Source organism: Stegostoma tigrinum, chromosome 28 (genome assembly GCF_030684315.1).
Source record: "Stegostoma tigrinum isolate sSteTig4 chromosome 28, sSteTig4.hap1, whole genome shotgun sequence".
Lineage (NCBI taxonomy): Eukaryota > Metazoa > Chordata > Chondrichthyes > Orectolobiformes > Stegostomatidae > Stegostoma > Stegostoma tigrinum.
Genome location: NC_081381.1, coordinates 14,039,450 through 14,053,237, shown reverse-complemented (window position 1 = coordinate 14,053,237; position 13,788 = coordinate 14,039,450). Strand labels below are relative to the sequence as shown.

The window sequence follows — 13,788 nt, the reverse complement described above, 5'->3', positions numbered from 1 at the left end:
GAAAGTGCCTTAGGCCCCAACTGAGCTGCTTTAGTTATCTTCCATCCATTGTAAGGTCAGCAGTGGGGAAGGTCTCTGCACTCTGTTCAGTGCTGTAGTGACTTCTCAGATATAGAATCAGCCTGTGTCCATATACACCAATATCTAAATAAGGTTCAAGCTTGGGCAAATAAGTGGCATGTACAATCTATGGCATACATATGCCAGGCAATGACCATCTGCAACAAAACAGAATCTAGCTATCTTCCTTCAACATTGTGACATTACCATCATTGAATTCTCTACTGTCAGCGTCCCGGGGACTACCATTGACTAGAAGCTGAACTGCACTAGCCACTTAAATACTGTACCTAAAATAAAGATCAGAAAGTAGGAATTCTTCGGTGAATAACTTGCCTCCTTTCCACCCAGTGCCTGTCTACCATCTATGAGGCATAGGTCCATGTGAGGAAATACACTTAGGCAGGCATTTGAAGAGTAACTTGACAGCATCCCGCACAAGGCAACCTGCTTGATTTGACACCACTTTCAACGTTCATTCCCTGTAACACCATGCAGTAGTAGTGTTGTGTACCATTTATAAGACAACTTTTGACAGCATCTGCCAAGGTTGGGACCTCTACCATTTAAAATGAGAAGAGCAAGCAGATTCATGGGAATGACATCACCTGCAAATTCTGTTCCAGACAATGTCCATCCTAACTGGGAACCACTGTTCTTTCACACAATCTGAGAAATCCTTAACAGCTCTGTGGCTATATCTACACCACGTGGACGGCAGCTCACCACTACCAAGGGTAATTAGGAATGAGCAATAAATGCAGGCCTAGTCAGCTACGTCCACACTGGTGAAAGGGCAAAGAAAATGAGAAGACTGGGAAACTGTTTACAAGAGAAATGAATTATAATTCACTACTGCTAATTACATTAACTATCTTTTTCCAACCAAGATACATAAAGTTCACTACTTCAGGAAAATATGGTAGATTGTCTGCATTCTAACACTTGCGTTGCACTGTTGGTCTTGAGTTGGTAATGCTGATTAAATGCAAGTCTGCTGAGTTGTCAGTATCCTACATATAGCAAGTTTGAGTGATTTAGTGGTTTTATGATACAAAATTGCTTCTGATTTTTATAAACTTGGAGAGTTTTAAATTCTGATTTGGGAGATATTTTTGAGGTTAATGGCATACTGTTGCCTAAGCTTGGATAAGAAGTGTCTCAATTGAAAATGTGAAATGATTGGTAACATACTGAGATTTGAATTAGTTTATCTAACTTGCTTTAGGCTCTTCCCCTCCACCCACTGCATTCCAAAACCAGTTCAACCTGTCTCTGCCTCCTAACCTATTCTTCCTCTCACCCATCCCTTCCTCCCACCTCAAGCCGCACCTCCATCTCCTACCTACTAAGCTCATCCCACCTCCTTGACCTGTCCGTCTTCCCGGGACTGACCTATCCCCTCCCTACCTCCCCACCTGTACTCTCCTCTCCACCTATCTTCTTTTCTCTCCATCTTTGGTCCGCCTCCCCCTCTCTCCCTATTTATTCCAGAACCCTCACCCCATCCCCCTCTCTGATGAAGGGTCTAGGCCCGAAACGTCAGCTTTTGTGCTCCTGAGATGCTGCTTGGCCTGCTGTGTTCATCCAGCCTCACATTTTATTATCTTAAGTTGGAGTATGTTCATTCTCTTTCTATGTTTATTTGAATACATGATACTGCACAGTAATATGGTGGTGATGTTTTTGAAGTGGTGATACCAAAAAAGATTAATTGATATTTAGAATGGAAAAACTGTGATCAGGCATGTGTCTATAGGGGTCACAGCCTGTTTGGTTTGCTTACTTCACTGTTTAGATACTGTTGTGCCTTTAATCAGTGTGAATTGAACATTTGACCTTTTTTAATGTAAATGCACCTGGATGCATGCATGTTCACTAACTTGATTTCTTCAAACAAATTGTACAATTAAAGTTAGCCTCCCTTATGCATGTTAGTATTAGCACTCTGTCTGGTTTGTAAATGTTTTTCATATGATTAGTGAGTGCCTGTTAAGTTAGCCTTTTACCAAAGGGTTCACATTTTATAAGTCAGTTGACTTGAAACACTCAACCACCACTTTTGATAATTGCACTTGCAGTGCAATTTAGTAATTGTCCTTTAATACAACACAGATTCAAAGTACGACAGGAAGATATTGGTTCAACTTAACTATTGAATATTATCTGTATCTTTTGTGCATAAGGCATGAATGTTCTCACCACCACTCGTATCATGTTTACTACTTTGAAATGCTTGATGTTTGTTTATTATTATCTTTTCCATTGCCTCCTGTCCCCAAACCAGTCTAGGCACAAGTGGTTCTTGCACAGAGTCCGGCAGCGATCGTTTCACAATTGAAGCATGTAAGGAGACTGAAATGTTGAACTACCTCATAGAGTGCTTTGACAGAGTTGGAATAGAAGAGAGAAAAGCTCCAAAGGTAAAATAATAAACAGCTTTTTAAAATCAATCTAGCCAAAAATGAACGTGTAGTTTTACTATCTAGTCAGTACAAATCCTAACTGTTATAAGACCATAAGACATAGGAGTGGAAGTGAGACCATTCGGCCCATCAAGTCACTCCACCATTTAATCATGGCTGATGGGCATTTCAGCCCCACTTATCTGCACTCTCCCTGTAGCCCTTAGTTCTTTGCGAGATCAAGAATTTATCAATCTCTGCCTTGAAGACATTTAACGTCCCGGCCTCCACTGAACTCCGTGGCAATGAATTCCATAGGCCCACCATGCTCTGGCTGAAGAAATGTCTCCTCATTTTTGTTCTACATAGATCCCCTCTAATTCTAAGGCTGTGCCCACGGGTCGTAGTCTCCCCACCTAATGAAAACAACTTCCCAGCGTCCACCCTTTCTAAGCCGTGCATTATCTTGTAAGTTTCTACTAGATCTTACCCTCAACCTCTAAACTCTAGTGAATACAATCCCAGGATCCTCCGCCGTTCATCGTATGTTAGGCCTACCGTTCCAGGGATCATCTGTGTGAATCTCCGCTGGACATGCTCCTGTGCCAGTATGTCCTTCCCGAGGTGTGGGGCCCAAAATTGGACACAGTTAACCTTTAGAGAATCCTGGACTAGCACTCCCAGATCACTTTGTATTTCGGCTTTGTGAATTTTCTCACTGTTTAGAAAATAGTCCATGCCTGTATTCTTTTTTTCCAAAGTGCAAGACCTCACATTTGCTATGTTGGCCATAAGAATGTAAAGGATTAAATAGGGCAAAACTGTTTAGCACCTCAAGCTTACACCTTTGGACAGACCATAAGGAATCCAGTCAATAAAGGACTCAACCTAATCATTTGATCTCTCAATGAGCTTTACACCTACACATGAGATAATCAAGCAAAATCCAGATATTCATCCATGCTTGCATCTCCATTGTTCTGTCCTTGTTTGCTGACCTCCAGATAAGTAACTGAGATAACAAGTTGTAGAGCTGGATGAACACACCAGGCCAAGTAGCATGAGGAATAGGAAGGCTGACGTTTTGGGCCGAGACCCTTTTTCAGAAATGATCTTCATTTTGAAGATTACTGTAACGTTGGGGAACTGGGTCCGCCCCTCCCCCTCTCCCTATTTATTTCAGAACCCCCTTCCCCTCCCCCCATTTCTGAATAAGGGTCCATGCCCGAAACATCAGCCTTCCTGCTCCTCTGATGCTGCTTGGCCTGCTGTGTTCATCCAGCTCTACACCTAGTTATCGCAGATTCTCCAGCATCTGCAGTCCCTACTGTCTCTAAAACAGATAAGTAACTTTTTTTTCTCCCTCTTTCCTCCTTTTGGGGAGGGGGGTGGTAAAGCTCCATTTGTTGATAATTGTTTTGATCCACTTTGGTTCATTTCTGTAGCCTTGCTCCCAATTAAATGCTTAGCCTTGGATGCCTTGTATCTGTTGCTTATGGTGGGGGATATCTTTTTGTCAGGATTTCTTCATTTTTGATTGTGTTCTCCAGTCAAGCTGCTTTAATATTGTATGACGTGGTGTTTGTATGATTGGATTCCAACACAGCATGTTCCTTGACTGGAAATACCTTTTAATAAACCTGCCGAGTTCATTAAAATAGATCGTCAGGACAGGTCTGACAATAACGCCATCCTGAGATGCTTTCTAAAATTCAGAGATGCACTTATTTTGTTTCTGCAACTAGCTTGGTAAATTGATGCATCTAGAACTAGTAGTGCAAACGTAAAGACAGCTCAGGTGAAATCTGTAAATATTCTAAATCAGTAAGTTGATCTAATTCATGTTATTTTGAATAATGGAATCCCAGGCAGAAGAGTTTGCTGAGGAAAGGAAAGGAGTAAAGTGAGCTGAAGCTACTACTTGTTAAATTGACAGATGTTTTGCCTGTAGCATTTTAGTTTCGGCTATTTCTAAACCATGCGAACAGGAGTTGCGTAGCAGCTTAAAATTTCAAATGGGCTTGTGCATTGTTCTCAATTGTCTTAAGTTGATCAACAGCCGTTGTTTCATTCAAATCTATTTGTCGCAGTGTAAAAGAAGGCACTTCAGCCATTGTGTCCAATTGACAAAGCTGTGCCATTTGCATCAGTTTATCAATCTCTTTAATTTCCCCTTATTGGTACCTACAGGACAGGGTGAAATTCTTTAGCCTATTTTAGGTTATTGAAGTAAACGCAAGTTGCAGATCAAACAGTGTATGGGAACAGAGTAATAGTTCTTACAGACTTTGAGAGCAGCCAAGAAACACACGTTTATTGTTATTAACTAAAAGTATTTTTATGTTATGCCGAATTCTGGTCCCGCATTGGTAGTTTAGTAATTGGAGCCCCTCAGGCAGTAAATCTGTATACTTGCAAGCCTTGATTGTCACTTCACTGTACCCACGGTGGCAGTCAGTACTTCAAGTGCTGGAACACTGCAAGTGACTTCAAAGGGCAACTGGTGGCTAAAAATATATTTCAAATCAGTAAACATGTTGATTATGTCCAGTGTGATGCCACTTACGTTTTGGAAAGAAAAGTTGTGTAGTTGTACTGTGCCACGTGATGTTTTGAACTGGAACGTAGATCCATTTTCTACATTGCTCTCCTCTTAAGAAAATAAAAACTTATCTTAGTATTGAGTAACACTGACATTTGTAAGAATATAGTTGCCCAGTAAATATGTACTCCAAATAGCAGAAGAGATGACTGACATACTGTTTGTGATTTTAGTGGGGGTAAGGAGATTTAATATTACACTAATGGAATCATTTATTTCTGTCATCTTTTGAAGAATATTTAATGTTCCTTTTCCTGATTTCTTTTTATTTGTAAATGCTAAATGACTGCAGAATGTTCAGGCTAACGAAAAATGTCTCCAATGTTTTCAGATGTGCAGTCAACCATCTGTTAGTCAGCTGCTCAGCAACATCCGATCCCAGTGTATCTCCCACACAGCTCTTGTGTTGCAGGGGGCCCTCACACAGCCAAGGTTAGTTTTTCTTACTTGTAACTGCACTTCAGTTTACTTACTAATACAATTATTAAATCAAAGCATTGCCGGAAGATCGCAAACACCAAATCAAAACTTGTGCTGTCTATTAACCCAATTTCTATTTTAATCCACTGCCGATTATTTATTTAAGCTTTTTAAAGAAAATAGGGAATGCTTTTGTTAAAATCTTTGTAGAACTGGAGTAATAACATTTCCCTACTATTGTTTTCACTGGTTTAAATCAGTGTTATTTAACATATTTCAGTTATGAACAGAAGGCATTCACTAGCTTCACTGCGGGAGTGGGGATAGTTTCAGACAATGGATGTTGATATCGTGATCCTGTCATTGGATGAGTAATCAGAGGCCCAGGAGTAATCTCTGGAAATGGGCTCCCCATTGCAACAGGTGGAATTTAAATTCATAAGTCTAGAACAATAAAACTAGTCTTAGTAACCCTAGCAAAAACCCTACCAAAAATAAACACCAAGGTTAATTAATGTTCTGTAGGGGTGTTCACCCAGTCACCCTTACTGGTCTGGACTATATGACACTCCAGCCCCACAACAATGTAGTTGCCTTTTAATGACCTAGCAAACGGTGAGAGATGGGCAACAAACGTAGGCCTAGCAAGCAGTACCCGCATCTCACAAAAGAATATCAAAAAATTGCATGCAGGTCAGAACAAATCTTAAAAACAGTATTTGAGTCCAGTTTGCTCTTTGTTACTTTTACCTTCCAGACCAGGAAATGATGCATCTGCTTTTCTTAAAAAAAAAACAAGGTGACTTCTAATCACCATCTTATTTCCTCTGTGGGAGTCACATGTATTGATTTTTTTTTTCCTTTATCCTTGATTAGTGTAAATATTTGACAATGATTTGAAACAAATTATAGATCTGCTGAATGTAACTTTTATGAAATCTTGTTTGTACTCTAACAGCTGAGTCTGTAGACTACTGCTTTTCGGTATAATTGCATCATATTGATGGAGAAGAGAAAACAATACGAGTATGAACAATATAAGTTTGCCTTTCTGCACAATTTACATTTCAGGAAATCGGTGCCAAATATATGACCGCATGTATGGTCCTGTTACAAGCTTGTTTATTGGTTCTACAAGATCTTTGAAGAAATTTACCTGCTAGATTTTCTTTTTAAACACCGGTCATTTGTTTTACTTTCATATCTAAGAAAAAAGTCAAATTTAATCTACACAGAATTGCTAAAATATTAGTTCTGGCTGATTGGAAAAAAGTCTTATGAATATTGCCAGGTCAGAAGTCTCTTGGCTATCTTACATTTGGATTTTTCTATCCTGTATTTTGACTTTGTACCTTGTAACTCTTCAGTTAGTTCAACTTTCACATGAAGATTTTGAAGAATAATCCTGGCCTTAAGCTTTTAGTTCCTTTTACTTCAAGGATTTTGCAGAGTGTTTATCACATTCTGTTTTTGTTTTCAGTTTCCAACATTTGCAGTTTTTAAACTTTTTCTTCTCAAGTTCTGTTGCTTTGCTCCCTTTGCCTATCTTCTCAAATCCTGCACATCAGCTTACTCGCCCACAGCCATTGTTGGCCTTGTAACCTTTCCATGTGGCACCCAACAGATTCTAACACATCTAGTAAACAGTTTACCTTATTGTCTGTTATCAAATCTGACTTGGTCATCAGAACAACATTTCACTTGGCTTCCATGACCAAATATTTGCATTATTCCAGGACTGTACTAGATGCTAATGACAATCTAGGAGTCTGCTTCTCAACTGCTCAAGTTTCTTCCCTCTGTTTCTCAACTCCTTTGTCAAAAAGGAAGACCTAATTAATTTAGGTTGATTGCTTGCTTAGTAAACCGAGAAATGTGATTTTTACCCTTTTACTTACCAAACTGTAGTGTAATACCTCAGGAATTGAATGGAATTTCCATAACATCTCTCGTCAGTCACAAGGTAGAAAAGTTGAAGGCAAAATTCAGTTAATACGAGGTAAAACTTTTGATTTTGTTTGCAGCTAGCAGATCGATGAGAGCAGCTAGCAATAGAATTCTTCTCATACAGTGAATGTCCACAAAGATCTATGAACACTTCATAAAAGGTTCCGTTTTGAAATATTTACGATGGGGAAATGCACGAGCTCAAGTGAAGTATCCAGTAAGGTCTACTTGATTCTGGATTCTTCCATTTGAAAGAGTAAAGTTAGGTAATACATCATGGTACGAGTAAGGAATGTGATGGAAGCCTCTCAAGTTGTCCTGATGAGTGCACCTTCAACGTTTGCTTCGTTCACCATCAGCACACAGTGACATCAGTGTGTATGTTTGGCAGCAACTCATCAACGCTTCTTTGGTGCCTTTCAAGTCTGTGACCTCTATCATGCAGAAGAATGAACGTAGCAGATGTGTGTGAACATTATCTTCTGCAAGTTCCTCGCCAAACCATTGATCGCCTGTTCTGAAGAAGAGTCCCTGGACCTGAAATATTAACTCTGATTTCTTCACGGGTGCTGCCAGACCTGCTGAGATTTTCCAGCAATTTTTGTTTCTGATTTCCAGCACCCACAGTTCTTCAGTCTTGTTGTTTCACACATCATCCCATCTTGGAAGTATATCATTGCCCCTTAACTTGCACTGAAATGAATCCTGGAAACTCCCTGCCTAATAGCATGTGGGTGTGTCTGCATAAGTAGACTGTAGCAGCTCAGGAAGATGGCTTAATACCACCTTCAAAAGTAGTTAGGGATGGGCACCAAGTGCTGGCCTTGCCAGTGGCACTGACATCCTATGAAAGAATAAAAAGAATGTTCCTGTTTTTTGATATGATGCGCTTCCTTTTTGTGCACGCTCCTTTACAAAGAGCCTGATGAACTGGTGGTATTAGTTAATGTATAGGGCTTTTATGACACACGGTAAAATAGTCAGTATTCCGAAGGTTTGTTGATAGCTTTCACTTTGTGCTTAGCATTTTAAAAGAATACCTCTGCCTCTGGGCTAGTTATTTTAACAAAAAAAAAATGCCATGGTTCTGTCACACATTGTGGCTAGGCAGCTACTTCAAGTTTGTGTAATGAGTGGGCTTCATCTTAGATTGGCTTACCATAATGAGTTTAATGAGACAAATGTATTTATACTGCACAGGTCCTTGTTGCAGCAGTCGTTACTAGTACCATATATGTTGTGTAGGAATCTTCCTTACGGCTTCATTCAAGAGCTAGTTAGAATGACCCATCAGGACTCCGAGGTATTCAAACAGGTGAGAAATTTTGCAGATATTTTTGGATTTTTTTCATTCCTATTTAAAGATGTTGGTTTTCGTTCAGGCATCAGCTCACCTGAATCAGAAATCCGTGTATTTGAAATCTATCCCTAGAAACTCAAACATGCAAATTAAGTTTCCATCTAGAACATAAAGTTATTTTGCCACTTAATTCTGTTCAATGGGAATATGACTGATCAGAGCCTGACTCCAGGTATGAGCTGTTGTCCAGTTTTCTCTCTCTCGCGTTCATGCTGTCTGGTTCTTCATCCTCCACTAACCCACTAAATCAGAATGATACTTTGGTTGATGTGCAATAGTGTTTAGCTCTATTGTGGAATTCTTGTGTGTCTTTTTAGCTCAAAATTTTGTGGCCTTTTTAATCTATGCAAAAGTTTGGTTTCAAGGGATGCACAATCTTAGAAAATGTGGACATAGGCATATTGGAAGAAGTTGGGGATGTCACACAGATTTTAAACACATTTTACAAATTGCAGATCAAAGCGCCGTCGACCACTATTAGCTAACTAGAGCTGGGACAATTGAAGATACACACTTTTTAGCACAACGTGCCTTTTTCTCTCACGTCACATACTTTCAAATGCGTTTTCCAATTCAATTATTAATTGGATGGTTCCATGATTATTAATTGGATGGTTCCATGATAAATGTTTCCATGATGTTTGACTTTTCGAGTACTTGGAGATAATAGTTCTGCCGAGATTCTGAGCTTGCAATTTTCATCTTCTGTCCAACAGATTTTTATTCCAATCATACAAGGCCTAGCACTGGCTGTGAAAGAATGTTCTTTAGATGGCGATAATTTCAAGTATCCACTTGTGGTAAGAAAGGAGGAAATGTGATGTTTCCTTTTGATTATTCATGGACTCCAAGTAAAGATTTTATACCTTATTATGTAAACTCTATTTAATACAATAGTGAACGTGATTCATGCGCTGCCATTTGTACAAAGTAACTCTGCTCTGTTCATTGTGACTGTTATTCTGATCTATGAATATATTTCCTCAATTATTTATATCAACAAGGATTCTTCTTTCAGCACCTCATTCTCGTGTGCTACATTGGCTCAGAAATTCGTCTTTATATGAGCATGTACTGGCTAATATTCTGTACACATTGAAAACTTTAAACCTGTTTTACCAATAATTAAGAGCATTAGTTAAGGTGTGTTAGTTTCCATTATTAGCACGGAGATTTTAAACCAAACATAAATTTAACTAATTCTCTTGGTCATTGGTATGATGCATTTCGAGGCAACCATAAAGTCTATATTCTGCAAGCTGCTATGCTCTGTGTACAAAAGGTTAGTCATAGCAAATGATTCAACTTGGAATGGCATCCACTAAATTCCATGGAAAGAGTAATTTTGTTTTGCAGAATCGCACCTTTTTTTTTGCTGATAGTGTGCCAAAGGCATGACTGCCACTTGTTAGTACAGTTTGTAAAAATTTGTGGAATGAATATGGTAGCTGCGAGTTGGCTGTATGGCTCTGCCAGAAGGAAATGAATTTGAAAGTTGACCGATGCTGCTTAAGCCTTGGGTTGTGGGAGTTCACCTTTTCCTCCTCATGTCACCAAGAGTTGTGATTAAAGCTAGGGCTTAAAGTGCAGTGGAGACAGTGGATGGAAAGACCTTTTCCATCTTAAGTGCCTTTATATCGTCAGGGAAGGAATTCAAAATATTTTCCCACTTGGGGGTTGGGGGGGTGCGAACATATTGAAACCTGCTGGATATAAAGACCAGCAATATGTTGTGAGAGATGTGAGGTGGAAAATGGCTGCACAAAGATGTCTCTGATTTGGTATTTACAAGATTAAATCAGATCAACTATTGAAATTAACAAATAATAACTAAATGTTACATAGTCAGCATTCTGATAGGAGTTAAAATAAAATTCTTAATCATTGTTGAATGGATCCTTACAGTATAGATTAAACAAAAAGTAGTTTATCAAAATTAAATTTGTAAGCTTGTTTTTCTTAGTTCTGTGATCTGTTTAGTCAATTAAACTGAATAATATTTTATTCCAGGCATTGCAAGAATTATGTGAAATTAAGTTTGGGAAGATGCATCCTGTGTGCACTTTGGTAAGTTCATCTCTTTCTGTGTCGTTATTGTCCTATGGTTTATTACATCAAACAGCCTTTTGAAGAGATAGCAATTCCTCCAAAATACGTTGAAATATATTTTTTTAATCTGTGGTAGTTTGATGACCAACTTGTCAGCAATTTGACAGGGGTGGGAAAAGCTTAATAAAATTGTATAGAATATATCTGTTTTGTGTGTAAAGTATATTTTAAAAATGTTATTTTTGAGCAATAAACTTTAAACATATTTACTGGCTATCGTGGAGTTTGGAGTTTATCCAGCCCCTATCTGACCCAGTCTGACCAGTAAGGACTTGCAGCCCAGTGCATGATTTGTATTGAGTTAATTGGTTTTAGCAGGGGCAGCATTTTGGATGTAGTTCAGCAGCTACTAAGTTAAAGTAGGAGCTTCCAGCCAGCATTCTTGATCTGTTATCCAGCAGCCCTGCTGGAAACTGGTGAATGTTGATTTCAGTTTTGGTAGAATGAGTTGGCTAGGATATCCTGTGTCAGGTGCCACAGGCAGTCAGTGCCTGTGCAGCTATATTGTAGCCAAAAAGTCAGTGCTTTCAGAACAAATCATTAGAGACAGGTGCAGGGTGGGGGAGTTGAACCTTATTTACTGACAATGGTTATTCAAAAAAATGAATCCATTGTTTAACTGTGCATTCTTTTTGCCTTCCTAGGTGATCTCACTTCCTTTGTTCTTGCCTGATCCTTTAAGTCAAGGCACAGGCAGAGAGTTGCAGAGACTTTCGGTTCTTGGCTCTTTCTTCAGCCTGTCTGTGTTTGCAGAGGATGATGTGAGTACTGTAGAATATTTAATTACCCATCTGTGTATCCAAGGTGTAGTGCAAGGACAAACATGACCATAATAATAGATTACCAGGGAGGAAACTGCTGTCTGGAAGAATTGAAGAGTAACAGATGTAATAATATCTGTCTCATATTTGTCTGAAAAACTACACCATTCAACTGATTTTAAAAAGAAAATAAATGACTTAAAAGCTTTGTGGATGCTGAAGATCTCAAATAAAAACTGAAATTGGTGGTAAGCTCAAGTCTGGCAGCATCTGTCAGGAGAAGACAGTTAAAGTTTCGGGTCTAGTGACTCTTCTTAAGAACTGTTTCTGTTTTTGTTTATTTTTCTTATTTTTGCATCTGCAGTTCTTTCGATATAACTGTGATCATATCATATAACTATTCTATCACCACCTCCCTGTCTCATTTCGCTGAATCTCTCCAAAGCAACTTTTCAGCTGGAATGCAAGTCTTATGACTATTTCAGATAGACCAGGGCATTGGTCAGCGGGAATATAAGCACAGATGACGGGAAGCTGAACACGAAGCATTCATATTTGTACAATACAGTGTGCACGGGCAAGTAATGTTGAAGTGCAGATGACTCTTTTAAACTTAATTGTGAACTAGCTGTCCTGTTACCTCATTCAGTGTAGTTTGTGCAGCCGCAACTTGTAAGAAGCAGTTTTAAAGTATCGTTGGTAAATGGGAGCAAGAGAAGGGTATATGTCGTGAAGTTGAAGACAAAGCTGAAACTTTAATAACGTATTTGGGCTGAGGGAAGAAAATGAACATAAATTGTGTAATGTTACTCTGCATGGATCCAGATCTCATTGTTCCCTTCTTGGAATGCTCTTGTGCTTGTATTTATAGTCTAAAACGTTGTGGTAGGGTGATGGTTATTGGCCCCTCCTTTTGAGAGGCCTCGCAAGATGTTCTTTCGTAATTGTTCCACAGGCTTCCCTAAAAGAAAAGGCATCAGGTTGATGTTTGGTGCAATACCTGGCCAACTGAAAGAATCTTAAAATGGGAAAAATTAGTTTCCAAAATACAGTACGCAATCTTAAAAAACAGTGCACTTCTCAATGTAATTTTAGAGTGATCCGTTTGACATTAACCATGTGGTTTTGTTTTAGACGAGAGTTGTTGAGAAATATTTCTCTGGACCTACACTGACACTTGAAAATACTAGAGTTGTTAGTCAGTCCTTGCAGCATCATCTAGAATCAGCCAGGGTAAGTAATTGTGTGAGATTTAACATAGCAGTGATGATTACAAAAGGTTCTCAATTTCTTTGAAAGTATATTTTTGCCCAAGCGTTTTGTCTTGTCCTGTTATTTTCTTGCACCACCTCTAGCTGTTACCTTGACTTTTAAATGGCATAGTAATTAATACCACGACAAATGTCATAAAGGTAAAAGCACGAAATTAAGCATCACTATTTGGCCACCAGCTAGTCGTAACTCAGAGTAAGCTATCCATTTGTTCCCTTCAAACTTCTATCTAAAATTTGCGAGATAATAAAAAGTAACTTGGATTTACATAACACTTTTCATAGTCACTGACTCAATACCCTATGTGATGAAACAGAAACAGAAATTGCTGGAGATGCTCATCAGGTCATCTGAGGACAGAAAGCAGACTTAATGACCAGTGACCCTTCTTTGGAACTGTGATCATGACCAGTTAATCTATTGATGTTCGTTGGAATATTAATCATGGCCAGGACACACAGGATAACTCCTCTGCAGTAGTGTGATATAATGTCATGTGATTGTTTACATCCACCCAAGAAGACAGACAGACCCTCTGTTCAACCTCTCTACAAGTGCTGCTTGACCTCCTGAGTGTTCAATATTGCACGGAGTAGGGCCAGCAGATGCCCAACAGCAGGCAGCTATTCTCGAACTAGCTTCATCTACACTTCCTCACCAGAGGGCAGTAGAGAGAAGGGGAATCAAAATTCTGAGATCTTGGAGTACGCTACACCGTAGAATTTTCTTTTTAATCAGTCATATAATGTGGAAGCAGACCTTTCAGTCCAACTCGTCCATACTGACCAGACATCCCAATCTGACTTAGTCTCATTTGGCCCATATCCCTCTTAAACTCATCCTATTTGTACA

General features: G+C 39.1%; 1 protein-coding gene across 2 annotated transcripts in view; it reads left to right on the top strand.

Moving 5' to 3' along the window:
* ube4b (ubiquitination factor E4B, UFD2 homolog (S. cerevisiae)) overlaps nucleotides 1–13,788 on the top strand; it is a 76,548-nt gene that overhangs the window by 32,291 nt on the left and 30,469 nt on the right. For both annotated transcript variants that reach the window (XM_048561346.2, XM_048561347.2), the window contains 7 exons: nucleotides 2,348–2,483; nucleotides 5,399–5,499; nucleotides 8,635–8,749; nucleotides 9,511–9,594; nucleotides 10,805–10,861; nucleotides 11,548–11,664; nucleotides 12,799–12,897. In XM_048561346.2, coding sequence (XP_048417303.1) covers nucleotides 2,348–2,483; nucleotides 5,399–5,499; nucleotides 8,635–8,749; nucleotides 9,511–9,594; nucleotides 10,805–10,861; nucleotides 11,548–11,664; nucleotides 12,799–12,897 — 709 coding nt within the window. The remainder of the gene's footprint in view (nucleotides 1–2,347; nucleotides 2,484–5,398; nucleotides 5,500–8,634; nucleotides 8,750–9,510; nucleotides 9,595–10,804; nucleotides 10,862–11,547; nucleotides 11,665–12,798; nucleotides 12,898–13,788) is intronic.